Source organism: Astatotilapia calliptera, chromosome 2 (genome assembly GCF_964374335.1).
Source record: "Astatotilapia calliptera chromosome 2, fAstCal68.1, whole genome shotgun sequence".
NCBI classification, from domain to species: Eukaryota; Metazoa; Chordata; class Actinopteri; order Cichliformes; family Cichlidae; genus Astatotilapia; species Astatotilapia calliptera.
In genome coordinates this window covers 29666641-29694398 of record NC_137423.1, presented here as the reverse complement: position 1 = coordinate 29694398, position 27758 = coordinate 29666641, and the positions used below count along the sequence as shown (strand labels likewise).

Below are 27758 nucleotides of genomic sequence, written 5' to 3'. Positions count from 1 at the left end.
AGACAAAAATATCAGTTGGATTGGCTGCTGTAATGGACTTTCCCTTAGTGATACCAGAAGGTCAAAGATTGTACTTTTGCATCTCAATGGTTCACCATTCATCATTCTTTGATGGTTGACCCCCAGGAATGTGTACCAAAGGAACAGAATACTTTGCTTTTTTGCACAGTGCTTGCAAAGGAAACAACATTTTCATTTAGCTCAGTTGTCACTGTGGAAACTGTGGTCATGGTAAGCAGCTGGCTGAAATGCACACAGAGTTTGCATGACTGAAGCTTTTCTCTTTGAACTGAAAATTTTGTAAAATATTTTATTGTGTTTGAAATGGTGCAACAGACAGGGCAGAAAAGGACTGTTATGATCTCATTTATGGAATTATTTCCTGTATGCACAGTCATTTTTTTCTTGTGTAGCCTTTCAATACATTTTGTTTGTCATAGTAAACAAGTTTCATGTGGCTTGATTGCAGACGAAAAGAACATTTTTGATTAAAAATCCCAGAGATTACTTTATTACCCATATCTCACACAAACAGGCTGACAGAAATCAGTTACTATTTTTCTTAACTTGCATTGCCATCACCTTTGTCCATCTTAACTCCTGTCTGCCTTTTCTCATCACTACTCCTTTTTCTTACTCTCTACTGCGTTCACTCGGCCCTCCAGGCGCCTCAGTCGATCCTCCACAACAAAAGACTTTTCAGAGCTCGAAGTGAGCAGCGTCAAAAAGACGCATACCAGCACTAAGCCAGCCAGTCGAACTGCCGTGGTGTCTGCGGACGCTTGCTTATCAGTCACTATCAGTCCAAAAAACCAGAGTCCCAAGACAGTTTTGATAATCCAGAAGACCTGCTTTATCGCACCAATCAGCAGACGCAGAACGATGGACAGCAACCAGTAGCCAATGAGGGCCACCAGACCCCACTGGGCGACGGCCGTCACACCCTCTGGAGTGAAGTGGGGCAGTTTCAGTGTAGCTGTGGAGGGAGGAAATCCAGCTTAGCCGTGTTGTTAAAAAGAATAAAGCTTGAAAATACTTTCTGTTACACAGGAAGCAACAAGAGCAAACACTTACAATTAAAAAGGAGTGGCTTACAAATTGCCCGGAGGGAGAGGCAAGTCTGCATATTTTCACTTGCATTTTTTATTGCCATGGATTCAACTTTACGTGAGCACACACACACACACACACACACACACACACACACACACACACACACACACACACACAAACAGACACACACATAGGGGCTCATCCTGCTACCCACCATCAAATCCAGTGACTCTGAGGATCTCTGTGACGTAAACAGCGATGACATTCAGGCCGCTGGCAGCTCCTTCGGCCAGGAATCGGATCACCATCTCAAAAAACTGGAGTGGTGTGCAAGGAGGGTGGAGACATGCTTTACATTTGTTATTACACAAGGCCACAATTAAGTAACATGGCATACTGGCCAGACTGAAAACCATGCAGAGAGACGACAGAAGACAATGTGCAGGCAGTGTGATTCATAATGCTGACAGGAGCAGCTGGTACAAACTCACTGATCGCATTCAGCTGGGAACTTTAATAGCCCTTATGAGCGGCATCTTAAGATAGAAGATGTGCCGACTTGGACAAACAGCTGTGCGTGCTGGTGACAGCTGGACAGCACCCCTCTCTATTCCTGTGCACCCTCCACCCCCGACTCACAAAACAACACACACACAGACACAGTACTGCAAGGTCAAGGGGAGCCCAGCGAGTTGGACGCATATCTAATCTGCACCTGTTGCACTACACAAGGCCACAAACTTAAGAACTTCATGCCAGTGTCTGTGTAACTCATAAACAGGTGTAATAACCTTCTATTGGTTTTAATTTCCAAAACTTTTAAAGCTTTCATAACTGTAAAATCGGGCTTATTTACTTATTACACTATTATACCAAAGATTTTGCTCTTTTACACTGATTTTACTGGGAACTATCAGCACAGCGTCCAGATCTTTTGTTTAGCTTAAATCTGAAGTTGCAGAAACAGGCTTTATTTTCAGTTTGACTGCATGCGGGAAGTTAACTCACACATTCAGACACACTAGGTGATTCATGGTGAACTACTAATGCACAATGACGTTTCCACACACACACACACACACACACACACACACACACACACACACACACACACACACACACACACACACACACACACACACACACACACACACACACAAAAGCTCACAAGTAAAGTGAGCCCTTACATGCAAATATCACTGTACTGAAACACACAGCTTCTCTACTCTCAGCGCTATATGGTGTAACACGACATGACACGACATGGGGCTAAACTGAACCAAGTGAGTGGGCTCTGTTTAAGGCACCATGTCAGGGCAGCACGATGGAAACACCCAGGAATGTTGCTTACCATGGCCAATGTACCGACGTTCTCCTGACCAAGCAATGACTCAAGAAACAACACTGCACTCTGAGGGAAAAGGGAGCCACCAGTAGTAGAAGGAGCAGGGAGGCGGAGATGAGCGTGTGGAAGAGTGCGAAGGGGTGAGGAGAAGACAGAAAAATGAGGGCAGAGAAGATGATGGGGGATCAGGAAGGGAGATTATCAAGTTGAAGAGCACATGGAGGGGAATGCGTGTGTAGAGGGTGAAGTGATGGGTGGAGAAAGGTTAAAGAGAAAGGTTGGAGCTTTCAGAATTAGTAATCGGGTACAGTTAAGCACAGAGCGAGAATACTGAGAGAATAGTGAAGTTAGACCACCGCATTTTAACAATTCAAATCCACTTCCTAGTGCAAGGAGGAAAAGAGCGTTATCCCGCGGTGCACCTCCCCTCTTTACCTCAGCAGCTGATCGTATCACGCTGGTTCCCACTAACGACTCCGCGTACCGGTGGATCTCCTGGCAGGTTCCCGTGAAAACGGTACGCAGGGTAACCACCGATGGGCTGTCCGCCTTGGCCTGCTCAGCCCGAGCTTCGGCTCCAGCCCAGGCCACCGTCAAGCCGAGAGCCAACACACAGATAGTAAGAAAAACCCGAGCCATGGCACATCCACTGCGCTCTCAGCCCAGACGCACGGAGTCACTGAAAGGAGGTTTGAGAACAATGTGTGGAAAATGTGCCAAGTGAACGCGCACAGGTTCACGCTGCAGCTCAGAGCAGGTTGAGCAGCTCGTGTTCAGTGACTCAGACAGAAAATCACAGACTTAAAAATGGCTTCTGTTGGGAGCATTCGCTGACTGCACACCGAGTTTTAAATCAACATGTAGCACCAACAGGCAGAAGGACAGGCAGTAGAAGGCGCACGCTTTTAAAAATAATAAGACATTCAAGTGTAAAATTTGAAATTCAGATAAAAAACAGGTTTAAAAATCCTTTCGGTTTCAGGAGGATATTATTACTATTGGTGTTTAATTATAAACTCTGGCTGCACTGCAAAAAATATCCAATCCTGGAACTCTGCGCTCCCCAAGGACGCTCCAGCTATATTTGGTAAGAAACCGTTAAAGGCTTAGATCCAGCAGCGATAGAGATATGAGATCATCAGTCAAAACGTAACGGAAAGTTACAGTTAAAAACAACAACAAAAAAAACTCCCGCAGTGTATGAATCCAAAAGTGGTTTGTTTCCTGGGCAGATCTGCAAGAAAACGACCGAAACTCTGAGTGTGAGCTGGCCACGAGTCTCCTAAAGCCTCTTATTTCAGCTCTGAGCCCCACAGCGATCGAGGTTGGTGCTCCTTTGTCTCTGAACTTGCATCAAAATGCACTTCTGTGATGGGTTATGTTGCATAACATTTAAAGAGTGAGAGAGCGAGAGAGAAAAAGCCCTTCTTGCCACCGTTCCCGTTCGGCACTCCCTTCCTTCCAGCGTTTCTAACGACCGTTTCCAGCGTGCAAACACGTCTGGGGCTTCGGGGAGGAGGAGCAGAGGGAGGAAAGAGCTCTGCTGAGCGGGGATAAACAGAGATTTGCACACTGGGACTTGTATTTTAATGCTGCAGGATCAAACGTTAAGACTTCACATGGTTTTAATAATAAAAAAACGAAGAAGAAGCGGAACAGTTTTCATGTAATTTTAATAACTAGCAGAACAGCAATTATACAGCACCAAGTCAGCTTGTTTCAGGGCAGCACTGAGCAAAAACAGGCAGATAAAAAAAGAAAAGAAAATGGCATTCACAGTGTACATACACACCAACATCCACAGCACTGCTGTTTCTCTGATAACTGGTTTAATGGGCTGCTTTCAAATGAGTGCACACAAACAAGCCTCTGTCTGCACCAGCATTAAAAAAAGAAAGTTAATTAGTGGACACTGGATGAGAGAAGCTTCGGTTATTGTTAAAATAAAACAACAACAACAACAAAAATCTTCAAAGCATCACTGCGGCCCACACAAAGCTGAAATCATCGACTGTCTCCTCACCAACAATCTCTTGCACATCAGAGTGTAAGGGAAGTACATAATTGGAGGAGGGGGCACGTGAGTGCCGTGCTGAGCCTTTTCCCCAGGCAGTGTCTCTACTCCAGCTCATCTCGCTGACCCGCTTCCTCACGAGTTTAGCTGCGTGGCTTTTAGCCGATGTAGATGCGATGGAAGTCGTTGGCCCCGAAGGCCGCGTTGCATTTGGGGCACTTCCTCTGGCGTGTGTCGTAGCGCGTCTTAACGCACTCGAAGCAGAAGACGTGGAAGCACTTTGTCAGCACAGCATCCTTCACCCGGGAGTTGCAGCACGGACACGTAAGACGTGCCTGTAGAGAGAGAGAGAGACAAGGAACGGTTTGAACAATACACTGAAAAAAACATTGTTTTTCTCGACTGAATGGTTCCTAATGAGTGGAAGTGAATATCTAGGGCAGGAGTGAAGCCCTCAAACCAGACTTAACACTCAACCACTCTCTTAGAAGAACAGAAATCCTGTAAAGCAGGTGTGTATCACTAAAGACTCAGATCATAATTATATGTACTGCCTCTGGGGATAAATCTGGACAAATGTGATCACAGGCCTATAGGAATCTGAAATTTGAGCAAGTCTGTTTTCTAACAGATCCACTGAATTCCAGTTGTTCTATTCTGTCCTCATAAAGACTCTGATCACACTCCCAAAAACACACTCAGCTATAACACCTGTCAGTGTATTTGTTTATGGATTTTGCTTGCAGCCATGAGACATTACTTATGTGTAACAGGAACTGCCTGTATTTTTTCCCCACAGTTGGTGAGACTGTAGTTTGACCTCAGATGTTTTTCAGCATTAGAATCATAAAGTTATCAATGGTCATCAGATCAGAGCTAAAGGAGAAACTCTGCCACAAGGTTAGCCTCATTTTGTTTTTATAGTAAATAGGAAGTTATAGCTAGCAACCTGTGAGCTCAGATTAGCACAAAGACTGAACACATGGGGAACAGAAGCACAGGAGTTTATGTTGCTGTGCTTTATCTTGGTTGAGACTGGTAACTTCCCAGAGTGTCTAAAAGACATAACCTCCTGCGAATGCTGCAATTTCTACACTAAAGATGCAATACACACATCACTGAGCTTTAAGTGTTCTGGCAGACTCATCGGATCACCTTCGTTGAGAGCCAGGCTAGTCTGCTGCAGGACTTTATGCCAAGCTGAGGGTCTGACCTTATAATCATTTATTTCTTCATTTAGAATATCGTCTCCATTGCTGATTTTCTCGGCTGGCTTCTTGGCCTTCTCAATCTTTCTCCTCAGTTTGGAAATGTCCTCCTGAAAAAAAACACAATGGGGAGATGTAACAGCTGTAAGTGACAGGAGACACTCCCTATATTTTGGGCTCATCTAACAACAGACTTTATGACTATAATAGTCTTATAGCCCTTTTGTACTGACTTGACTCGACTTTTCAGGGGTTTCCATTAGGTCATTTTAAATATCTGCTCTGCTGGGTTCCAAGCAATCTAAGACGATCCAAAAATGTGACATCAACAGACTGCATGCTGCTGATTGGCCAGTCAGTGGCGTCACTTAAAGAGTCATGAGAGCAACTCTTTCAAAAAACACCATGTTCAAACCACCGGGTGCAGATGTTTACCCTTGATTTAGCAGCAGGTATACCCTCGCTTCGACGTCCTTCTCTGTTGTGCCGCTTTTTGTCGCAGCTGCGTTGCTATAACAACTCCAGGCACCTTAAGGTGCTACTCGATCGCAATGGAAAACGATCAAAGCCGAGCCGAGTCCCATAGAGTAGAGTAAGTACTCGTGGAAAAGAGACTATTAAGTGGCATTAACAGTCATGTGAGAAGTTTTCACCGTTTCATTGGAGGGGGAAACATAATGGAAATATTGGAATTATAGAGGAAACAAATCCAATTAGGGATTAGAAAATATGTTGTGTATTTTGAGAAAAAGTCATCTCGAAAGTCTTATGACAGAAAATTAAATTGTTTTAAATCCAGTTTAGATTTATGGTACAATCTGATACAGGAGAGCTGTGGAGGATCAACATGTAGGGCTGTTTTCAGCAGTATAGTTAAAATTGCTTTAAAGTCTGTAATCCCAGTGCATATGATTATGTGACGGCATTTCAAACTGCCGTGTTTACTGAAACTTGGTGATTTGCGTACCTGTGCTCGTCGCGCATTGAAGGACTCCTTTTCCCTGGAGATGCTGTTCTCAACGACCTCCTCTCTGACCAGCTTGAGCCTCTGCTGAACCTGCTCCAGCTGAGTTCGCACCTCCTCCGAAAGCAAAGCCGACTCCTGAGCCTGAAGGAGGATGAGAGCTGTCAGTGGGGAAATTCTAATCCCATGCACTCCACTGTGCACACACAGTACAGCATGTGAAAGTGATTTTAGTTATTATTTACTTTAACTATGTACATCTAAATAGCATTAAGGAAGCTTAAATTCCTTAATAGGAGCTCATTTTGTAGCTCTGATTCTGCCCTCTTAGGGAAATTTGATTTACAGCATGGTCACAGGGCATTTTATCACATTATTTAAGCTTTACATATGATCAAGCACAATGTAAAGGCACTTTCTAGTGAGCTGAACCGGCTCTCCAGTGAAAGATGTATTGTTAGAAGCCTGCAGCTAAAAATCAATAGACAAGATTTGACTGCTCACAACAGTTTAGGAAGAAATCAAGCATTGGTGTGTTCTCCTCCTCCCCGTTACGTAGGAGGGCAACGCCTACATCAGTATCATCTGAGTGCTCGATAACATTTAGGATGAGCTGGTATATGAAATAAACAATAAAGATCATAAAATTTCCAGGGGGCAAATGTGCGCGGGGGTTCGTCAGGAAGCGATATGCCAGTTTTGATGTCAGCAGTGCCTCCACTCTCCAGCACACTGAGCAGATAAACCACAGAGGGTCTATAAGGTGCTGATTGTTGATCCATTTAAACACTGTGCAACTGTTGTTTGTTAAAAGTTGTTTCGCTGTAAGGCTCTAGGATTTTTTGGCACATCTTGAGAAGGTACCAAGGCAACATAACAATCTCAAAAACTGACTGCTCAGCTCAACAGGCTGGGCCTCCGATGGACTTCTGTTTCCTTCGAGGTCAGGTCAGACGAAAAGGCATCACAGTGAGTAGCCATTCGGAGTGGTTGCCATCCCTGGACAAGCAGGTTTTCTCCTGCCCTTCACCTCGGCTTTTATCCCCTTCATACGGAACAATATGTTACCTTGCGTTTATTCATGTCCAGGGCTTGTGTTCGAAGTGCCAGCTCCCTCTCAGCAGTGTTGATGGTGCCCTGCAGGAGGCGCTCCTTCTCCTCAAGCTTCCTCACCACCTGCAGCTGGGCATCGACCTGTAAGGTACAGCGCAAACAACGATTTCAAGAAATCCCTTTTATTTAAAAAAGAAAAAAAAGAAAAAAAAGAACAAAGCAGGAAACTGTTCAGCAGAAAATGTTTTACCATGTTTGTTACAAACCACTATGATGCACAGTGCATTAAAAGAAAGTAATTAACTATATTCAATTACTAATTAGCAATTAATCTATGCGTGGTGGGGGGCGCACATGGGTGCTGCAGTCGCCTTGTGCTTCACCTGAGTTTTTAAAGTAAGTAGCTGGTCGGCGAGCTCCTCCTTCTCCTCTTTCAGCAGCTTGTGGATCTGGTTGGACTTGATTCGCTCGCTCATCAGCTTGAAGTTGGCGTCGTCTTTTTCTCTGAGCTGCTGCATCAGGCGGATGTTCTGTTCCTGCATGTCCTCAAAAGCCTGGCCCGTCACGTCCATCTCGCTCAGCAGAGCGTCTTCCTCCTACAGGAGGAGGCGAGAGTGTTGGAAGAAAAGAACCAGGCAGAGGTATTTAAGAGTAAAAACTAAATTATGAGGTCCCGCACCTGTTTAGCTATGGACAGCTTCTTGTTGAGGATGTCGATCTGCTCCTCCACAGAACGGATCTTCCTCAGAGCCTCTTCATCAGCCATTTTCTTGCCTTCCTTCCTCTCCCTCTCCTCCAGCTCTCTCAGCCTCTGCCGCAGCTCCTCTGCCTGAAACCAGGACATTTATACGGGAAGCCCAAAGCACATTACTACCTGCTTCCATCCATCCATGTAAAAAAAATACATAAAAATCAAGCCAGAAACGTCTTAGTGGACCAAACAGATTCACTTCCACTACTTTGCCGATCATGTTAACAAAACGCCTGCATTGTGCAGCGCTGATCACCTCAGACTTGGTCTTCTTCTCTGCAGCCATGAGCTGGACCTTGTCCCTCTGCTCCTTGGGTGCTGAGCGGTACATGTCCAACAGCAGCTTCATCTCCCGCTGGGACTCCTGGGCTTTCCTGCACAACCACAGTGAGAATATTTAACAAAACTATCACCTAAACGAACACACAACACACAGTTAAAGGAGTTTCTCAAGCTATGCTAGCTCCATATACAACAAAAAGACCGTTCCCCCATGTTTTACATGTCAACATTCTTTGTTTACCTGCTGTATAATGAAGAGCTCATCATTTAGTGAGTGCTACTGCTGTTGATTCAAAGAATCACATGACGTTTGCAGCCTGAAGCTGACCCGCAGAACAAAAGATCCACAACAACAATGAAAGTAAACATGTTTCCACTGTACTCTGACAACTGTGACATATGAAGCATATATATAATACTATAATATGAAAATATGAACACAAAGGTGTAACACTGAAATCAAGCCCTCCAAAATCAGATTGAGGAAACAAAAAATATGATAATGGGCTGTTTGAGTACTTACAGTTTACAATATTTTTCCAGCTTCCAAATTCTTGGTCATATGTCTCTTTATAATGTATAATTTTAATTTATGTGTGTGCAAAAAAAAAGAAAAGCAGAAAAAATCCTGCATGGATGAATAATCTCTGACACAGCTTAAAATAAATAAATAAAAATCACTAATGTATCTTACTTGAGTTCTGTGCGAACGATCTTCAGCTGCTCCATCTCCTTCCTCTTTGACCCTCCAACCATAGAGAGACGCTCCCCGGCCAACTCCTCTGCCTGGCTGCTGCTCCCTGGTTTCTCCTTCTCTTCCTTTATCATGCTGCTGCTACTGCTGCTGCTGCTCCCGCTGCTCCGGGTCGGCCTCTCCCTCTCCTTTTCCCTCTCTCTCTCTTTTTCCTCCTTCTTTATAATGTCCTTCTCTTTCTTTTCTTCCTTCTCTTTCTTCTCCTCCTTCTCCTCTTCCTTTATAGTTGCCTCGAGCTCTATACCAGACTCTGTTTTCACTGAGGCACCTGTAGAAAGACGATGCGAGAAAGCCATGGAGGAATTGTAAACTGGGACAGGCTAATTAGCGAAAAAATAAAAAGCTATCTAAAATAAAGCTACATAAAATGAGATCAGTTTTAGAATTAGTTAGCTAAGCTGGGAGTTACCTGTGCTGCTGGGTGTGGAGGAGCCGTTGTCAGGCTCCGTCTTGACCACAGGTTCCCCAGAAACAGCTAGCGTTGATGGAGAAGTCATATCCTCCTTCACATCCATCTCTGTGCTGGACTGAGATTGGAGGGGGGCGTTGCCCTTTGAAGCGCGAACCTATGAGGGTAACAGATTGTGCCATCATGTTCTGCTTCACTTCACCCAGAAGATGTGACTGTGAAAGCACGCCATCATTGTTTCATTTCTCTTCTTGCCTCCATCTCACTTACCTGGTTGAGCTCAGCTTGCGCTTCTCTAAGTCTCAACTTGTATTTCACCACCTCTCCCTTCATCTGTTGGTTGTGAGTTTGCAACGTGCTGATCAGGTGTCGCATCTCCCTATTAATGGGACCTGAATGAAGTAAGAGGAAGTCAAGGGTGAAGGTTTTGGTTCAAATACAAATAATGCATCTCATTCACTTTTAATGTCAAAACTTCCATCAGTTACCTGCTTGCTCATTGGCAGCAAGAGTCTGCTCAAATTCGATGCGCAGCATCTCATACTCTTTCCTGACCTGCGCCAGTGTGTCCTCCAACTGAAACACCTCTGTGCGCACCTTCCTCTGCAGAGTCACCTCATCATTCTGCACACAGAGAAGATGAGAGTAAGACGAGGTGTGACGAAGACAAACGAAACCGCCCAAACACACAACCTACCTCCATGTGCTCGAGCTGTCGTAGCCGTGCCGTCCTCGTGGTGTTGAGTCGAGCGCGTGTCTCATCTAACTGAGCCTTGAGGATCAGAGACTCGTTGTAGAGCACAGAAAACTGTGACTGCAGACAGCGATACTCTGCGGTTTCTTTCACCAAGCTTTCAGCTCGGTTCAGCAGCTCCGTCTGAGCAAAACAGAGGTAATGAGAAAAGTCAACAAAACGGAGAGAAAAATATTAGCTGATGAATAATTTCCATCACATTTTTGAGGTTCATCAGAAAGACTCTGGTGTAAAAACTGACTTCATTTCTGTTACACTCATGTGAATCTACTCATTTTTAATTAGCTTCAAGTAAAAAGCATTTTTACACGATGGTAAATTAGCAGTTTGGTTGTTTGGTTTCATGAAAGTGGACTTTAAAAGTGCTCATGAATCACAAGCAACTAAAACAAATGTCAAAGCAATGCTGCGTTCAGTGTGAGCACCTTCATGCTGCCGTTCTCCTGCTGAACATTTTGCAGGTCTTGCTCGAGCTTCTGCAGCTCGATGAGACGATTTTCCGCCAGCTCTCTGTTCTCCTCCAGCTCACTGTTCATCTCCTCAAACTGTGTCAAGGAAAAGTACAAAAATGCTCACGCTATAGTTTTTTTGCTGTCCAAAAAGCTGCTCTTTAACTTTAAAAGGGAATCCTACCTTTCTCTTGTTAATAGTGATGGTCCCACACACACTGCTGGCCTCTCCACACACTTTGTAGCCTTTGCTGTTTACCTGGAGTACACAGGAAGTGTTACAACATACAAATAATCTCCTGACATTTCCCTGCTTCTAATCAGCCTGCGCTATCCTCACCCTCTCCAGTATCTCGATCAAGTGTGCGTTCAGTCTGTTTTCCCGCCGGCGGATCTTCTCCATGTCCCACTGCAACTCCTCGATCAAAGCCTGCACCTCGCTGACACGCTGGTCGGCCTTGTTAGCCGCCCGTGCCAGAAGCCGGGACTAAGCGACACAGAAAAAACCCAAAGAATTAACTACTGAGAAAAAAAAATCAAGTCTTTATGACCAAATCATTCAAGAAGTTTATATTATCTTCAAAACAAGTGTTTAAAAAGTGTAAAAGTTAGTTGGATCTGAGGATTAATCCAGTTCAAGACGCAGTTCATACCTCGCTCGTCATGTGTGTGTACTTCTGTTTGAGGTCCTCCGTCAGCTGTTGAAGCCGCTCGTTTTCACTGGTCAGGAGAGTGTTCAGTTTGGATGCTACCACCCACAGACTGCCCCCTGGAATGAAAAGCAACAGCATCACATTTAAAGAAAACCTGATGCACGCACATTTAATCTCATTGTCTCACTGAAAAACTCTCTTCACAGAAAACGTCAAAACATTGAATCTCACCAGCTCCAGAGTCCAACTCAGCCTTGAGCTGAGCCACGGTGCTTTTCAGAGATTCATAGATCTCCAGCACACGGGTAGCCTGCTTCTGGCTAGACTCCACCCTCTCCTGAAGCTCTGCCTCCATCTCCTCACTGCTGCTGCTAGCCAGCGTGGCCAGGAAGGAGTTGTTTGTCTCTCCTTGGTGGCCTGGATGACAGCCACATAACAGATTCCGTTTTTGGGTTTTTTTAATGTCACTGCTTTCAAAGTGATGATTCGTTGGTAAGTTCTGTTCTTACCTCGGTCCTTGGCTCTCTCCTGGTTGGAGTCGCCATCGGGTTCTGGAGTTTCTGGCTTCAGGCTCCGCCCCTCACCCGTTGGAGATTTCTCAGGCTCACTGCTTGCTTGGTCGTAACGCCTGATGATCAGCCGAATGTTTTCATCAAACTGAAAGAGACCAAACAGCATAATAATTTGGAATTTTACATCTTCATACAGAAGATATTTGTTAATGATCATTTTTGACAGAGGGGTCACCTGGTTCCAGTATCTGTTCAGGATCAGAAGACTGGCATCATCTGTTGCTTGCCGGGTCTCCAATCTCTCAATTCGCTCTCGAAGTTCATCCTCAATCACCTGCACACAACAAGATAACAGATCAAAAGCTTTTAGATTAACAAGACAAGAAACAAGTGCAGCTTCTACAGTCTGATGAGGTAGAAAACAACACCGGGGAATGAATTTACCTGTCTTTGATCGAGAGATTCTCCCAACTTTCTGTTCTTAGTCTGGAGAGCTTTGATGTCTTGTTCTTCCTAAAAAAGATTTGATTGAAACATGACTGCACAAAGAAGAAAACTTATCCACAATACGAGAAGACGGTTGCTAATAGATATATTAAGGGTAGAGTGGATAATAGATGAGGACTCACAGAGTTGGACACCCCTCCCAGTTTAATGACAGTCTCCACCGCGGTGCTCCCTCCGGCCGCGGCGCTGACTCCGGCACCTCCGTCCTCTCCTTCACGCTCCCTGCGCTTCTCTGGCGGCGCACCGGAGGACGAAGGGCCGCTGGGGTCGGCAGGACGCTTTTGCCCCGACATCGTCGGACTCCTGAAACAAATACAGGAATAAAAAAAATTCTCATTCTAACCGGAGGAAACTGTGTGTCTCAAATGAAAGTAACTGGGTAAACGACAAAGCCAGCTAGATCAAATGATATCAGGTAACTCTCTCAGTGCTTATTCTGATACTATATCGCCCAAAGAGATGGGAGGAGGAAAGAAACAAACCCAAATGACCTCGTAACATTTCAATTCACCAACAGTCTGATTAAATGAGTGACTGTAAGGTTAGGAGAACGTTAGCCATTTGCTAACGCCAGCTTTAAATGCCGATCAACTTCATTCTGATCCCGTACTTTGGTGCAACTACTCTGTAATACTGTCAACAACAGCTACAGCTAATAGAAACCTTACCGCTTTTAACGTTAAGACTTTTAAGCTAGTAACTGAATCTGTCTGTGGATGTTGATGTTGCGGCTCCCTGGCTCTCGGAAACGGAAGTTTCCACAGTCATGATGGATTAAAGCTAACTTGGCAGTGCGCCCCCTGCTGCCACGGAGGGCGCAAATTCACCAAAGGGACGCGTCCGGCTTCTTCTTCTTTCTCTTCTTTGTGCTTATTGGCGGATGGCAAACAACGAACTGGTGCATTGCCGCCACCAATTGGTATGGAGTGTGAACCGAATCCTCACTAAAGTATTCGATCCTATCATGCAAATTTTAATTAAAAATCGCCTGATAACTTTCTAAGTAAATCAATGAAATCCAATTTTATAAACCCATCGTCCTTTCTTTTTGCCATCTCTCCGTCATTTTCTGTTTTAATATATTTCTTATTTCTTTTTTTTTCTTTCTTTTTCTTTTCTTTTTTTTACCAAAGCTGATAATTAACTCCACTAATCTTTTTCCAGTGGCCTCATTTTCAGCATTATCTGCCACTTCATTTCCCCTGACATCATAACGTGCTGATATCCATAAAAAGTTCATTAATAGTCCCGTCATCCTTACTCTGTATAGTGTTTGTTGGATTTCTATTGGGATGTATGTATGTGTTGACCCAGGGTGAGATCTAAAACCTGCAGAGCACGGGCCCTCGAGGCCTGGAGCTTGACACCCCTGCTCTAGATTAACGCTGCTTGAGCTTTATGTTCAGGCTTCGTCTCCCTGCCCGTTTTTCCCCTGCACTAGCTTGTTCCGCCGCCTGCTCGCCTGCCTGTTCTTTTGGAGTTTGTCTTCCCGGATCTATGACGGAGATTTACCTCGCCTCTGGCTGTGATCACCGCCCGCGTCTGTATTTTCTGTGTATCAAGTCACTCCAGTGCGCCACCCATCCTCCTGCTCTGTTTCATTCCCTCTCGGTCCTCGCTCGTTTACCCGATCACTGTAAATAGCCCCTTCCCTTGTAAATATCCCCTATAACTGTAAATAAAACAGCATTCAGCGCAACCCCCGAGCCTGTGTGTGTTTTTGCTACTGAGTCCACCCGTTAGAGTCACCCAACACCAATATCTCACCCTATACCTAGCAACCTCTTCTGCCACACCAAGTATCTGCATGTCCTCCTTCACTACATCCATTAATCCTCTCTGTAGTCTCCCCTCTTATCGTTCTGCCTGGCAACTCCATATTAAGCATCTTTTGTCCAATAAGATGCACATGTCCAAACTGCTCAATCTTTCTCCCTCTGATACACTCGTTTCTAATGTTGGTCCTCCTGGTGACTCCCAAAGGGAATTGTAAGATCTTCAGCTTGGCCTCCTTTATTTTTGTTAGTGCTATCAACTTCAAACCATACAGCGTAGCAGGTCTCATCTTGTAAATCTGCGAACTCTCCTTCACCACACTTTTAGACTGTCTGATACTCTACATTCAAAAATTATCAAATAAAACGTCATACATGTTGCACAATTGCCCATAAGCCAATCACTATTAACTGATTTGATCTGATTAAAATTCATTCGAAATGTTTAATTTCACGAGCAAATTTAATAGCAGCGAGAGTGAAAGGGAACATTTACGAGATAGTGATGAGCTTGCCATGATGTATGGTTTGGAGATGATGGACCTGACAGAAAAGACAGGAGGCTGAGCTGGAGAGTTGAAAATGAGTTGAAGATGTTCAGATTTTCAGTGGGATGGAGGAAAAAACAAAGCATGGATGGAGAAATTAAAGTGAGGGCTCAGGTTGCGCAGTTTCGAGACGAATGTAGAGAGGCATGGCTGGTGGATGCTTTGGACATGCAGAGAAGAGGGATAGTGGACATACTGGACAAAGGATGTTGAAGATGGAGTTGTAGGAGGGAAAGAAGAAGACCATGGAGAACATTCATGGTTGTAATGAGAAGGTTGGTGTCATAGAAGGGATGGTGTGAGACAAACTTACTACAAAAGGTAGGGGAAGGTGTTTAATTATTTCTTTTTGTAACAATGCTTCTTGGTAGTAAATCTTATACTCTTGGAAAGTTTAATTCCCTTCAAAGGGTCATGAATCTGTAAGGAAAACAAATTTGTGGGTTGAGCAGCAGAGCTGAGTATGTGGGCTGCACACATTTGTTGCAAGACAACCGATGCGGTTGTGTTGGTCACAGAATAAGCCATTTGGCATTGGCAAAGAAGACTGGGCAAGTTTTTCATGGGTGCAACCCTCACAATGGAAGAAAATTGTACAACCTTGGTCCTTGCTACATCGAAAACCAGATTGAGTGCTTGGGGTCTGCAGCAACCTCTGACCTGATGACCTATTATCCCAGGAAGCAGCTCAAACTAAAATGTTCAAACAAATTCTTCAATTTACTGGCAACAAATGAAGAGAAGCCAAAAAGGGAATGTTAGTTGGTGCTAGTTAAAAGTCCTAGTGCAACATTTTTAACAGTCTGGCAAAGGTCAATGAGTGATTTGCTAAAACAAGTAAAAAAAAATAAATCAAAATCAAAATAATCCAAATAAGAAGAGATAAAAGCCTTTGACACCAGCAGTCTGAGTTTTGAAATACTCCTTAAATTAGGAAAACAGCCCCTAACCAGCTGTTTGGAATGATTGCTCAAGAGACACTGAACAGACAAAAATGACACCCAGATTTCTGAGCCAAGACGTGCTGAATAATTTCTGCAATCAAATGGTTATTAATACATAACTCATGCATTAATGTACAAGTTCCCAAATGTTATAACACAAATTGAGACTGCTCTGTGTTTTTCTAAAGCAGAATTGATACTGGAGTCATTACCAAGCAGTCAAAGGGTAACAACCAAAGGGTAATTTCTCCTGTCCAATATTTTTCATTAATGTTATGCGAGATAAGTAGTGTTATCTATAATAAATATGCATGTATGTGATGATCCTGTGTATAATAGGTAAAATTGGATTCGTGAACAAAGAATGATCTCGATCAGAGATATCAAAGGGCAAATTGCTCATGGTGCAGAGTCCGGATTGTGTAAAAACTGGCTTGTAGTTAATCCTGAGTTTAAAATCCATTCCAGCCATGAGTTCAAATACAGCTATCTGATGAGGTCACCTATTGCCTGGTGGTCACAAGAAACTCCCCCAACACAAAAGCTTTTTGGAACACTTTCAGCAGCTGATAAGGAAACTGTCTATCCATGACGTGATTATCACGCACTGTGATGCACTTGGCACATATACGTGACTTTTAATGAAAGAAACTGAATATTACTTGTTTCCAAACCTCAAACTAAAACACGATGAGATAAATCGAGCAGAATTAAAAGAAAAAGGACGTGGAGGTGCACCAGTGGTCTCTGCGTGTAATAATATAAAAACTCTCCACAATATGAGATGTGGCTTTTATGACACACACACACACACACACACACACACACACACACACACACACACACACACACACACACACACACACACACACACACACCTCTTCAGACATAAACGTGCAGAAATGTAGAAATTCGACGCAAAAAAAAAAAAGAACTGAAGAGTTCATCGAATGCTTTTGCGACTCACATTTTCACCAGGAAATACAAAAACAAACCTGAAATGCAACATTGCAGCCAGCGGCTCACATTTCAGCATCTGTCAGTGTGCAGCTCTGTGAGCAGAGACAGAGGGGCCCCTCTCTTGATCATGTGATGAGTGCATGCCGGTGCGTGCATACATGCAGACCTCGATTTTTATTACACACATCGCTCCCCTGTTGTTTTCCACTTACCCGATAAGAACATAGTGCATTGGTAGCAAAGTCATCATAAAAAATGACCGCCCCCGTGTGGGCCTAAACGGGCCAATTGCAGTTATCCGGGTTACACACGCCCCGCCACATCACGAGCACCTCCTACTTCGTGGATCCGGACAGCCTTTAAATGCCCCCTTTCATCCACTTTTCGGGTTGTGTGTCAGTGTCGTTGCTGCTTTGGGTCTGTAGAGGCTTATCTGCCACGTCAGTTGTCGTCGCTGTTTAACAAAACTGTCAAGTAAGACTAGTTGTTTTGTTTTACTCTTGCACACTTGCGTTATTGCAGATTGTCATATGTTGCAGACTAGAATTTTTGGTTGGATTAGTAAGCCTCTGCGGGTTTACTGATTGAAGTAGCAAGTTTTAATGTGTTATAATTTGTGTGTGCACACGGTACACGGTTCATTTAGGAAGTTCACTTTCCTTTGCATCATACATTAGAGGCTATTTTACTTTGAAAGGCTTGGCAAACATAAACCTGTTTTCTGCAGATGGCCGTCAGAGCGCATGCTTGGATGTGCGCAAATATTTGAAAAGCGCCTAAGTTCAGCCTGTCTTTTACGATCGCTTACTTTATTCTTTGCAAGCGATGTTCTTGATTATTGGCTATGACATGGGCCTGTTTAATGCATTATTTGCTGACAGCACTGCAAAAACTTCTAGACCAAAACTGCGGGTGAACTTTGAACACATGTTGCACAATGAAAGGGAGCAGTTGTGTTTTGTAGGCCAAAGTTCAACCCTTTTTTAACCAAATTTTTAACCTTGGATGTGTTGAAGGAGAACAGAATGTTGTTGGATTTTGTGTCAGATGGAAAACAAGATTAAATCTTCCTCGTACCACTAATGGTTGAAGACTTTCCAAACACCTGCCAAAAAACCTGTATTGTTATTTCTCTTAGGATGACTCATCCGTTCCCATCCCTTTCTCCGGAGCAGAAGAGGGAGCTCTCTGACATTGCTCAGAGGATCGTGGCTCCAGGAAAGGGAATCCTGGCTGCAGATGAATCAACAGGTGAGCCACCCTTTTATTTAGTACTCCATGCTGAGAGGTAAATGCTGTGCATGCAGGTGAAATTATTTTCTGTGTTGTGTTTCTCTTTAAAGGCACCATGGCGAAGCGGCTCCAGAAAATCAACGTGGAGAACACCGAGGAGAACCGTCGCAGCTTCCGTGACATCCTCTTCTCCTCTGATGCCTCCTTCTCAAACTGCGTGGGTGGCATCATCTTCTTCCACGAGACACTCTACCAGAAGTCAGACAGTGGGAAGCTGTTCCCCCAGCTCGTCAAGGAAAAGGGCATTGTTGTTGGCATCAAAGTAAGGAGCAAGCAGTGTCTGACCCTTTGAATCTCAGAGATAAAGATTTTTTTAGAATTTGCTGACATGTTTGCATTTTCTTGCTTTAGGTGGACAAAGGCACAGCTGGTCTGATGGGAACAGATGGAGAGACCACCACACAAGGTAACGCGGATTCAACACCTTGTGCATTTCTCTGCAAATCTCATCACAATGATGCAGAATAAGCCTTTCAAAGACGGGGTTGCTAATGTTCTTTGGCTTCTCTAGGACTTGATGGCCTCTCAGAGCGCTGTGCCCAGTACAAAAAGGACGGCTGTGACTTTGCCAAGTGGAGGTGTGTGCTCAAGATCTCAGATGGCTGCCCATCAGCTCTTGCCATTGCAGAGAACGCCAATGTCCTCGCCAGATATGCCAGTATCTGCCAACAGGTGCGTGTATAGCAAATTGCTCTACATAAAAGGCTGACAAATTGGGTAAATTCTAGTCATTCATTTGAACTTGTATTCACCAGAATGGCCTTGTGCCCATTGTGGAGCCAGAGATCCTGCCTGATGGAGACCATGACCTTCAGCGTTGCCAGTACGCCACAGAAAAGGTAAGCAAGACCACCAGCAGCAAAGGATATTCCCAGTACATAAGATGGGAAGGGTGTCTAGTAATAAATCTGCCGGGTCATCTTTAGGTCCTGGCTGCAGTGTACAAGGCTCTGTCTGACCACCATGTGTACCTGGAGGGCACTCTGCTGAAGCCCAACATGGTCACTGCTGGACACTCCTGCACTAAGAAGTACACCCCTCAGGAAGTTGCCATGGCTACAGTGACTGCTCTGAGGCGGACCGTGCCTGCCTCAGTGCCTGGTAAGTGGCATGAGGACAGCTTTTACATTACAGTTAAGGAAGGTGCAGAGCAGTTCATTTGATTATGAGTATGACACTATTTTTCTGTTTCTTTAAAGGCATCTGCTTCCTGTCCGGAGGGCAGAGTGAAGAGGAGGCCTCCGTCAACCTGAACGCCATCAATCAGGTGCCTCTGCACCGTCCCTGGAAGCTGACCTTCTCTTACGGTCGTGCACTCCAGGCTTCTGCTCTTGCTGCCTGGAAGGGCAAAGCTGAAAACAAGGCAGCCACACAGCAAACTTTCATCACCAGAGCCAAGGTCAATGAGTAGTACTGATCCTCAGTAGATACTATTAACGAGTGTTATCAATTTGCTGAGGACTGTTTACTGAACTGGCTGTCAAATAATGCTTATCTTGCATTGCCCAACTTTACACTGTCTAGTAAATGATTGTTGTTGGTTCCCCCCCCCCCCCCCCCCCCCCCCCCGTTCTATTTAGTCTTACGCTAATGTGACACAAGTAACTTGGCTGATAATTAACTTTCCAATTTGACTTTGTCCTGTCTTTTTTTCCTCCCCCTCTGCTCTTCCCCTCAGATCAATGGCCTGGCTTCCAAAGGAGAGTACAAGCCCACCGGTGCAGCTGGCCAGGCCTCCACACAGTCTCTGTACACTGCCAGCTATGTATATTAAATACTGTGACAATAACCCAAGAAAAACAAATCAAGAATTGCACATGGACCAAATATAACTACAAGAAAATCTCCTTCTGGGTGCCCATCCTCCCTGCATTACCAACACCAGGGGGAGACTTCTGTCAAAATGTTCAACTACTGTTTGTCTACTTAATGAAATCTCCCGAAATAAAAGACCAAAATGTTTTTGATATCAGTGTCTTCATGAGTTGTATCCACCACTGATGGAGTAAATTCCTTGCACATATATATATATATATATATATATATATATTAGAAAACCTACTCCTGTTTCTTAATACATAAAGTTTAATGTGCTACTACAGAAAACACTGGGGCACCTGAGATGTTGATTGGGGATAAAATCAAAGGTTTAAACATTTAAGTGCAGAATACAAAGCAAAGTATAGTGATAGTCAAAGACAAATAAGACACTGTTAACAATGCAGATACAATTAGATGCAAAATCTTGGACATCTCTGAAAAGATGACACGTATAATAGATTTTCAAAATTACCAAAGGTCTGATGAAGATATTAACAATAAAGTGTTTTTAACAAGTATGTTTTTTTTTTTTTTAATTAATTAATTTTAAATTTTTTTTAAAAACCAAACTTTTATAGTTTATACCCGTCCCAGGTACCGTCCTGAATTTTGGCATTTACAGCCAAGTTGTGTGACTAACAAATGCTAGGTAGCCTAGATGTTGTCCAACATATACGGTATGACATCTGGCCTTGTTCAACACATTCAGTCGATGTGTACGGTTGCCAGACAGATTGCTTATCTTCCTGAAAAAGTTCTTCTAAGATAGTTTTTTTTTTCCCCTCACAGATTCCACAGGTAAGAAACTAGTGAGCAAATAATCACATTTGACTTTTGCTATTTGACTTTTAACCCACAGTAGATTTTCACTTATTGTGGCTTAATATATGAAAACTTGTTTCCACCACTGGGAAGGGAAAAAAAGCCGTGGATATGACAACCCATTCATCCATTCTCTTCCACTTATCATTTTCAGGGTCACCAGGTCGCTGGAGCCTATCCCAGCTACTATAAGGCGAGAGGCAGGATAAACCCTGGACAGGTCGCTAGTCTGTCACAGGGCTAACACACAGAGACAAACAACCAATCACACTCAGGTTCACACTCACATTTACACGCATGGGCATTTTAGAATGACCAATTAACCTAACCTCACTAACTGCATGTCTTTGGACTGTGGGAGGAATCCAGAGTACCCAGAGAGAACCCACACAAAGACAGGGAGAACATGCACTCCCCACAGGGAAAGGCTCCGACCAGGTGGTAGAATCTTGCTGTGAGGCAACAGTGCATAGCGCCACCGTGCCGCCCTGATAATACCCTGATAACAACTGGACGTAATGTTGATATGTCAACATTATTATTATCTCAAGTGAGTTACATTGCTTAAAAAATGTATTCGACCACCTCACAATGTAATGTTCATCCCACAGCTTTACTAAATGAAAATTAGTGGTAATTACCAAAGATATTTTTTTATGTTTCTGTAGTGGTTAATCCATCAGTACACACACTCCTTAACTAGAGTTATATTTTTAATGTTAAAATACAATTATTGTTGTTATCCAAACCAAATTAGAATGTTTAAATTTACTGTTTTACAAAAACTGAAAAAATAGTAAAATGCATTATTATTATTCTTACTATTATTTTAATAAAGTGCCAAATTACAGCAAAAATAAGGGTTTCAGTGGTCAAATGTTATACTTGAAAATAACTTGAAATTTCAAGGTATCTTTTATCTCATAGTTCATTTTATTTAAGTCATAAAACTTTATTTTTTGATGAAGGCTAAGATTCATACGGTAGATGAAAGTTGAATAGCCCATGGACCAGTGGCCTTATTCAATAAGAATATTCTGTATGATGCAACTTCACAGTTAATGCTTATTTTAATATTTAATATTAATTAATTAATTAAGTTCTAGATTCATCACTTGACTTTTAGTAATAATGAATTCTTTCAATTTCTTTGGAGGTAGTTTAGCATGACAATACTTACTCTACAATGTTAATTCAATTACAATTAACAAATGCTGAATTTGTGCAATGTAAGAAAGAATCAAAGATGGATACTTGTGGCAACTTTGTTTGAGTAACAATTGGCCATAAATTTAGCCAATGAATTTAATGCTTTTTAGCAGGAAAACCTCTGATGTTGAGGCTTCCTTGAACGCACCAGCCAAAATTGCACCATAACTATGCATAATTCTAAATGTTTTAGGTGCATCACTATTGATTAAATATCTGTTTCAAAGAAGTTTTGTAGCCTTTAATTTGACTGCCATATAATTTAAATTAAATGTCTGAATAATAAGAAATGAATATAAAAAATTACAGTATTACTTTTTATTTAAAGGTTTTTTTCTTTTCTTTTTTTTTAAAGAGTCTTAAAGATTTTCCAAAATAGTGTATTTCCATACCAGCTCAAGTCCATCTTCTTTGTTTCCCTCAGTCACAGTTAAGCTAACATATCCACTCAAGTTTTTTTTTGTTATCCTTTTAAGACAGTGTATGTCTATTTTATATTAAAACCTGCATTACAGAAAAGTTTCTGATGTAGACCAAATGTTAAGCTACATGAGTGCGTCTCAGTTTTGATGGGCGAACTGTTTATGTGTTGCTCAGTTCCTCTGGGGTGTCACAAAAAAGAGCAGCATCTTTGTAATGCAGTTTAAAAAAAAATGCAGATTACTCCTACTTTTAATGTCCAGTCGAGTCTAATCTTTATGTACAGCCTATTTCATACTTTATTAGGCACACTTGTTCAACTGCTCGGCAATACAAATATCTAATCAGACCATCACATAGCAAGAACTCAGTTCTTTAGACATGTAGACATGGTCAAGACAGCCTGCTGAAGTCCAAACTGAGCATCAAAATGAAAAAGAGAAAAAAACAGGATCCAGTTAGCTGCAGTTCTCTGGGTGAAAAATGTCTTACTGATGCCAGATGTCAGAGGAGAATGGCCAGACTCGTTTGAGCTGATGGGAAGGCCACAATACGTCAAATAGCCACCTGTGACAACCAAGGTATGCAAAAGAGCATCTCTGAACGCACAACACGTGAAACCTTGAAGCAGATGGCAATAAACAGCTGTAGCTAAAATTCACATGGGACAACAGAAAATTGTAAAACATCGACTGTTCTGATGAGTCTCAATTTCTGCTGCAACATTGGATGATAGGATGAGAATTTGGCATAAAACACATGACAAAAGTGATACATCCTGCCTTGTATGAGTAGTTCAGGCTGCCGCTGGTGCTGTAATAGTGTCAGGGATATTTATTTGGCACCCTTAATACCAACTGAATATTGTTTAAATGCCACAGTGCACCTGAGTTAATCTACTGTATGTTTGGGAAACTGAGCATCAGTATTTAGCAGACACATCTCTCTCGTTCTCTCGCCTCTTCAGCCGAAATTCCCCCAAGCTGTCGCCTTGTCGTCCGGCTTTGTGACGAACTTTGTTTAACCTCCACATTTGATGGCCACTGTGGAGGTTAAACAAACTATCTGACGTCATTAGCCGTTTCCGGGTCCAAACTCCCCTTCAGTTCCCAAACTCAAACACTGTGCCATCCCTGAGAGTTAAAAGCTATCTCTCTTACTAATCTTACTTAATTCGTCACACTGAGCTCCCTGACACATATAATCATATAGAGTACTGTGCAAAAGTATTGAGCCATCTCTCACTTCAAGTTTTGGTAGGAAAATGAGAGAGATGCAGCAATTTATTGAAATGTACAAACTCACATGAAAATATCATTTATAAGGCAAAAACAGAGTTTGTACAGCTCTAATCTACGCAAAGATTAACATAATGAAATGAGAATATTTATATTGGCTTAACAAAAGTTTATGTTTAAATCAGTACACAATTACTGCACAAAATATAAAAAGATTTTACGCAAACAGGAAAAACAGAGTTTATACCGAGGCTTCTTAGATCACAGTGCAGTACCTGCTCCCTCTGTAACCAGAGGTCAAAGCTAATAGTTTACTCATCCAGTTACAACATGTCATATTGTAAAATGTCTTCAGTTAATATCTGAAAATTTCCTTCCTCATCAGACCTTTAGTCATTTGGAAGCCATGTAGAAAATCTGTTATGCGTGTCATCTTTTCAGAGACATCCAAAATTTTCCATCTAATTGTATCTGCATTATTATTAGCGTCTTATTAGTAGTGTTTGACTGTCATTAAACGGTGCTTTGTACTCTGTACTGAATGTTTAACAATAAAAAAGGAATTTCTAACAAGTATGTTTTAAAACAAATCAAAACTTTTATGGTTGGACTGAATTTTGACACTTGTCACAAACAAATGTTGCATAGCCCAGATGTTGTCCAACATATAGTGTATGACATCTGGCCGAGGTCAACACATTCAGTCGATGAGAAGAGATTTGCAGACGTGCAGCAGGGAAACGCAAGGGTTGCCAGACAGATTAGTCGTTATTGCCTTCCTGAAAAAGTTCTTCTAAGATAGTTTTTCCTCACAGTGATGACATAAATGATTTTAGTTCAAGAACAAGTGTCGCAAGAGACCAACAAGTGTGTTTTAGTAAGGTCGTGTAATGTTTAATAATACTTTAAAAAGATGTCCTCAGTCCGATGGCGTTTCAGTCCTCGGTGGTGGAATTTGCTGGACGATGACCTGAAAAAACAAAACAAAACATGAAAGTGGAAGAAAAATAAAATGATGAGTGACCAAAGCTATTGAAAACTGTCCTTCAGCAGATATCCCTGGGATAAATCGGACTCTGTGGCATGTTTCTTTGAAGTAGACAGAAGGCTTGTATGTCAATAATAAAAAAATAAAATATGCTATTACCTGAGTGCGTGTGGATTTCAGTGCGAAACTTGCGACAGTGGTTAGAAAAATGAGAATCACTAACACTGAAATAGTGGAGATCAGTAAAATGGCTTCGATACTTTTCAGCAGCATCTACAGTGACAGAAAGTGAGAGTTATTGATATGCTGTGAAAACATGCATGTCATACAATCATAATCAAAAAATAGATATGTACTGTAACTCACCACACTTGCATCGTTCAAATGAAATCGCAAAAAAAAAAAGTAGGGATAAGAGAGGACCTGGATCATCCTGTATATGAAAGAGATTACGATTCCAAAGATGGAAACCACATACAGGGCCAAGCACACAGTCACCTGGGAAAGATAAGTTAATCAAAATTAATTAGGCCACTGAATTAGGAAGGACTGTAGGAGTATAAACAAGGCTGAAAATCACAAATAGGAAATAAAACCATGACGTACCATCTTCTTGGACGGATGCAACTCAGTGTAGACTGACAGGATTCCACAGGTAAGAAACTAGTGAGCAAATAATCACAACAAATGATGCTGTTTGACCTTAACCCACAGTAGATTTATGGGTGATATTTTCACAGTGTGAAGCTGTGTGAGTCTGTCTTCATACAATACATCTTTTGTAGGAAACTATGAATACTTGCTGATGTTTATTTGTCATTGGAAAGATCTAGTTAACACGTAGCATTGCAATTGTACCAGATGCATTTTTAAAACCTTTTGGTATTATGACTGTGTGTCATGCTTGTGCTGTTAACCTAACAAACTGATGGTTGTAGCCTCATATTTATAGCACAGGCAGTACTTTGAACTTTTCTGAACAATAACTGCACAGAAGATATGACCAGTCAAGTTCAATCATTTTTAGCTGTCAGCATGTCAGTGCTAGCCAGTAAAATGCTACAGTAAGTACCAGAGCTCCCTGCCAAAAGGGAATGAGTTGAGCAGAGAATTTGAACTCTTCATTGGAGAACTGAAATCCCATTAACAACTCAGCACAGCCAAACATCAGAATGACAATCTGGAAAGGGGAAGAGGAAGAATGGATGAGAGTGTCTACAGCTGCATCAGCTTATAGCTATCCTCGTGTATAAATCTGCTTATTTAAGATTTTGCTTATCTGATGTGTTACCCCAAGACTTCTGGGCTCCTTTCGGACAAAGCGATGCAGAGGTTTGCTGGACATCGGCACATTGCTGCTAGTCCCCTGATCCCCATTTCTTTCTGTTGTCCCCTCCTCTCTAGTCGTTGTCTGAGTTCCCTCCATTTTCAGGAGACTACACACAGTGCTTGGCTGTGGGTCAAAAAGACTTAATTGAACTGGATGCTTCCCCACAGCAGCACAGATTGTTGGGGGCAGAATATCTGTGGAGTAGCAGAAAACATTTAAAAGCCAGATGAATGCAAGATTTTTCAAAAGTCTTAGAAAACGTGACTCACCCCGTCTTAGATTTTCATGCAGAAAAAGCAGAGTGAAAGATAACAGGAAGGGAATGTTGTGGGTGGAAAGAGGAAGTGTGGCAATTTGAGACTTCTTTTTTTATTAAGTGGTGGGGCTAAAGACTGTCTGGAAGTTACAGGCTTAGGCTGTTCCACAGTATAGTGAGTAAACCACTCAGTTAAAATGAAATCCCCATTAGGTCTGTGCACACTTACTGTATTATAAGTAGATCGGCATTATTGGCAGAGTTAGTGAAACTACTGACAACCTGGTATGTATTATTTTTGTGCAAAGCTAATTGAACCTCGTGCGTGTGACATTGCATCTAAACAGAAAAATTAGTTAAAGTTAAAGTGAGTTTCAGCAGGTAAGGGCTCAGTGTGGGGGAAAAGAATCACAGCTCACAATAATTTCTATTAAGATTTCCACAAGATTTCTATTCTCTACACTGACAGCTTACTGTTTATACTCACTTTATACTAGACGGCCGGTAACGGAGAGACTAAAGGTGGTTACGCCCTCTTGTAACAGAGAGGATGTATGTCAGCCCGTTCTCACGCCCGTTCTGACCTAACCTTATCCCGAACCTTAACCAGCACTTTAAAGAAGTTAGTGTTTTCCAAAGCGATTTAAGTAAAATAAACGCATATGTGTAGATTCATTCCAAACTGTTCTCATGTTTCTTAATTTTTCCGATCTCGTAATCTAGGGAAGTGTTTGGTGTTTGGGAGTGAGAACGTGTTGTGTATTCTATCAAAACACGGCAGAACAATGTGTCCTTCTAACTCATCTAAACAAGGCATTCTGTAAAGGGTATAACAAATATGGCAGTCTTTCATGAAACAACAACTGTAATCTCCACATTTCCAGTTTTTTCCTCAAAATAGTATTTTAACTTTTTCCCTCCTCAAAACAACATTATGTAACTTGATCTCCAAATTTTGATTTTATTCTCAATTTCAGCAATATATGTTTTGTATTAATTTGGCCCCAATGGTCCTTCTTACCTCGTCTTGGATTTTCATGCAGCAAAAGCAGCGTGAAAGATAACGGGAAGGGATTATTGTGGGTAGAAAGAGAAAGAGACAGTTTTTTTCATTAAGGGGAGGAGCCAAAGACTTTGATTGGAAGTTACAGGCTGAAACTGTTCCACAGTGTGGTCAGTGAAAACTCCATGAGGTCTGTGCACACTGACTGTGTTATAAGTGTAAGCAGGTGTACATAAAAAAAAAAACAACAACTTTACCTACTTAAAGTCTTTAAGTGAGGCTTTTTTAAAAATTATTTACATTACGGATTCAGATTGCATTAATGTTTTCTTTTTTTTATCATTATTGAAATTACTTTCTAATTGGGCATATTTATCATCTCTACAAGTTTCAGCTTTAAACAGCAGTTTGAAGCAATCACAATGATCAACTTCTGATTATTT

General features: G+C 42.3%; 4 protein-coding genes across 7 annotated transcripts; 1 reads left to right on the top strand and 3 right to left on the bottom strand.

Moving 5' to 3' along the window:
• Window positions 1-296: 296 nt before the first annotated feature.
• On the bottom strand, window positions 297-3927 carry LOC113036440 (uncharacterized). 2 transcript variants are annotated; one of them, XM_026192807.2, is made up of 4 exons: window positions 2834-3900; window positions 2405-2464; window positions 1268-1370; window positions 297-976 (listed from the first exon to the last, which is right to left on the bottom strand). In XM_026192807.2, the coding sequence occupies exons 1-4, from the start codon at window positions 3035-3037 to the stop codon at window positions 621-623; spliced, it is 723 nt and encodes a 240-aa protein (XP_026048592.2). In that variant the 5' UTR covers window positions 3038-3900; the 3' UTR covers window positions 297-620. The 2 variants fall into 2 exon arrangements, with proteins under 2 accessions (XP_026048592.2, XP_026048600.2); XM_026192815.2 differs by lacking the exon at window positions 2405-2464 and having other exon boundaries at window positions 2834-3927.
• A 127-nt stretch (window positions 3928-4054) lies between these two features.
• On the bottom strand, window positions 4055-13516 carry rnf20 (ring finger protein 20, E3 ubiquitin protein ligase). The gene is made up of 22 exons (XM_026192794.2): window positions 13377-13516; window positions 12831-13011; window positions 12646-12714; window positions 12437-12535; window positions 12199-12346; window positions 11921-12106; window positions 11690-11805; window positions 11377-11523; window positions 11221-11295; window positions 11013-11132; window positions 10531-10710; window positions 10322-10457; window positions 10104-10225; window positions 9834-9990; window positions 9365-9692; window positions 8645-8762; window positions 8317-8466; window positions 8021-8233; window positions 7653-7778; window positions 6588-6728; window positions 5626-5730; window positions 4055-4747 (listed from the first exon to the last, which is right to left on the bottom strand). The coding sequence occupies exons 2-22, from the start codon at window positions 12999-13001 to the stop codon at window positions 4571-4573; spliced, it is 3084 nt and encodes a 1027-aa protein (XP_026048579.1). The 5' UTR covers window positions 13002-13011; window positions 13377-13516; the 3' UTR covers window positions 4055-4570.
• Window positions 13517-17138: 3622 nt separating this feature from the next.
• aldob (aldolase b, fructose-bisphosphate) lies at window positions 17139-20195 on the top strand. The gene is made up of 9 exons (XM_026192780.2): window positions 17139-17409; window positions 18074-18186; window positions 18279-18490; window positions 18580-18634; window positions 18740-18900; window positions 18984-19067; window positions 19155-19329; window positions 19428-19627; window positions 19907-20195. Exons 2-9 carry the CDS (start codon window positions 18075-18077, stop codon window positions 20000-20002), a joined length of 1095 nt encoding a protein of 364 aa, XP_026048565.1. The 5' UTR covers window positions 17139-17409; window position 18074; the 3' UTR covers window positions 20003-20195.
• Window positions 20196-24092: 3897 nt separating this feature from the next.
• Window positions 24093-27474, bottom strand: LOC113036419 (uncharacterized). Of its 3 annotated transcripts, none has more exons than XM_080288303.1 (7): window positions 27334-27474; window positions 26018-26250; window positions 25799-25906; window positions 25333-25389; window positions 25093-25224; window positions 24886-24999; window positions 24093-24708 (listed from the first exon to the last, which is right to left on the bottom strand). In XM_080288303.1, the coding sequence occupies exons 2-7, from the start codon at window positions 26150-26152 to the stop codon at window positions 24658-24660; spliced, it is 597 nt and encodes a 198-aa protein (XP_080144429.1). In that variant the 5' UTR covers window positions 26153-26250; window positions 27334-27474; the 3' UTR covers window positions 24093-24657. The 3 variants fall into 3 exon arrangements, with proteins under 3 accessions (XP_080144429.1, XP_026048555.2, XP_080144434.1); XM_026192770.2 differs by lacking the exon at window positions 27334-27474 and adding an exon at window positions 26326-26431; XM_080288308.1 differs by lacking the exon at window positions 25799-25906.
• Between the last annotated feature and the right edge of the window lie 284 nt (window positions 27475-27758).

Excerpts from the sequence above, each read along its gene's own strand:
- rnf20 (XM_026192794.2), bottom strand. The coding sequence starts at position 13,001 with ATGTCGGGGCAAAAGCGTCCTGCCGACCCCAGCGGCCCTTCGTCCTCC. Across the intron at positions 12,107-12,198 it reads GGAGAGAGCCAAGGACCGAG|GCCACCAAGGAGAGACAAAC; the intron begins GTAAGAACAGAA and ends GCTGTCATCCAG. Across the intron at positions 8,234-8,316 it reads AGCTGTCCATAGCTAAACAG|GAGGAAGACGCTCTGCTGAG; the intron begins GTGCGGGACCTC and ends CTCCTCCTGTAG.
- aldob (XM_026192780.2), top strand. The coding sequence starts at position 18,075 with ATGACTCATCCGTTCCCATCCCTTTCTCCGGAGCAGAAGAGGGAGCTC. Across the intron at positions 18,635-18,739 it reads TGGAGAGACCACCACACAAG|GACTTGATGGCCTCTCAGAG; the intron begins GTAACGCGGATT and ends TGGCTTCTCTAG. Across the intron at positions 18,901-18,983 it reads ATGCCAGTATCTGCCAACAG|AATGGCCTTGTGCCCATTGT; the intron begins GTGCGTGTATAG and ends TGTATTCACCAG.
- LOC113036440 (XM_026192807.2), bottom strand. The coding sequence starts at position 3,037 with ATGGCTCGGGTTTTTCTTACTATCTGTGTGTTGGCTCTCGGCTTGACG. Across the intron at positions 2,465-2,833 it reads TGATACGATCAGCTGCTGAG|AGTGCAGTGTTGTTTCTTGA; the intron begins GTAAAGAGGGGA and ends CTTTTCCCTCAG. Across the intron at positions 977-1,267 it reads CAGAGTCACTGGATTTGATG|CTACACTGAAACTGCCCCAC; the intron begins GTGGGTAGCAGG and ends CTCCCTCCACAG.
- LOC113036419 (XM_080288303.1), bottom strand. The coding sequence starts at position 26,152 with ATGGAGGGAACTCAGACAACGACTAGAGAGGAGGGGACAACAGAAAGA. Across the intron at positions 25,907-26,017 it reads AGGAGCCCAGAAGTCTTGGG|ATTGTCATTCTGATGTTTGG; the intron begins GTAACACATCAG and ends TCCCCTTTCCAG. Across the intron at positions 24,709-24,885 it reads TGAAATCCACACGCACTCAG|GTCATCGTCCAGCAAATTCC; the intron begins GTAATAGCATAT and ends TTGTTTTTTCAG.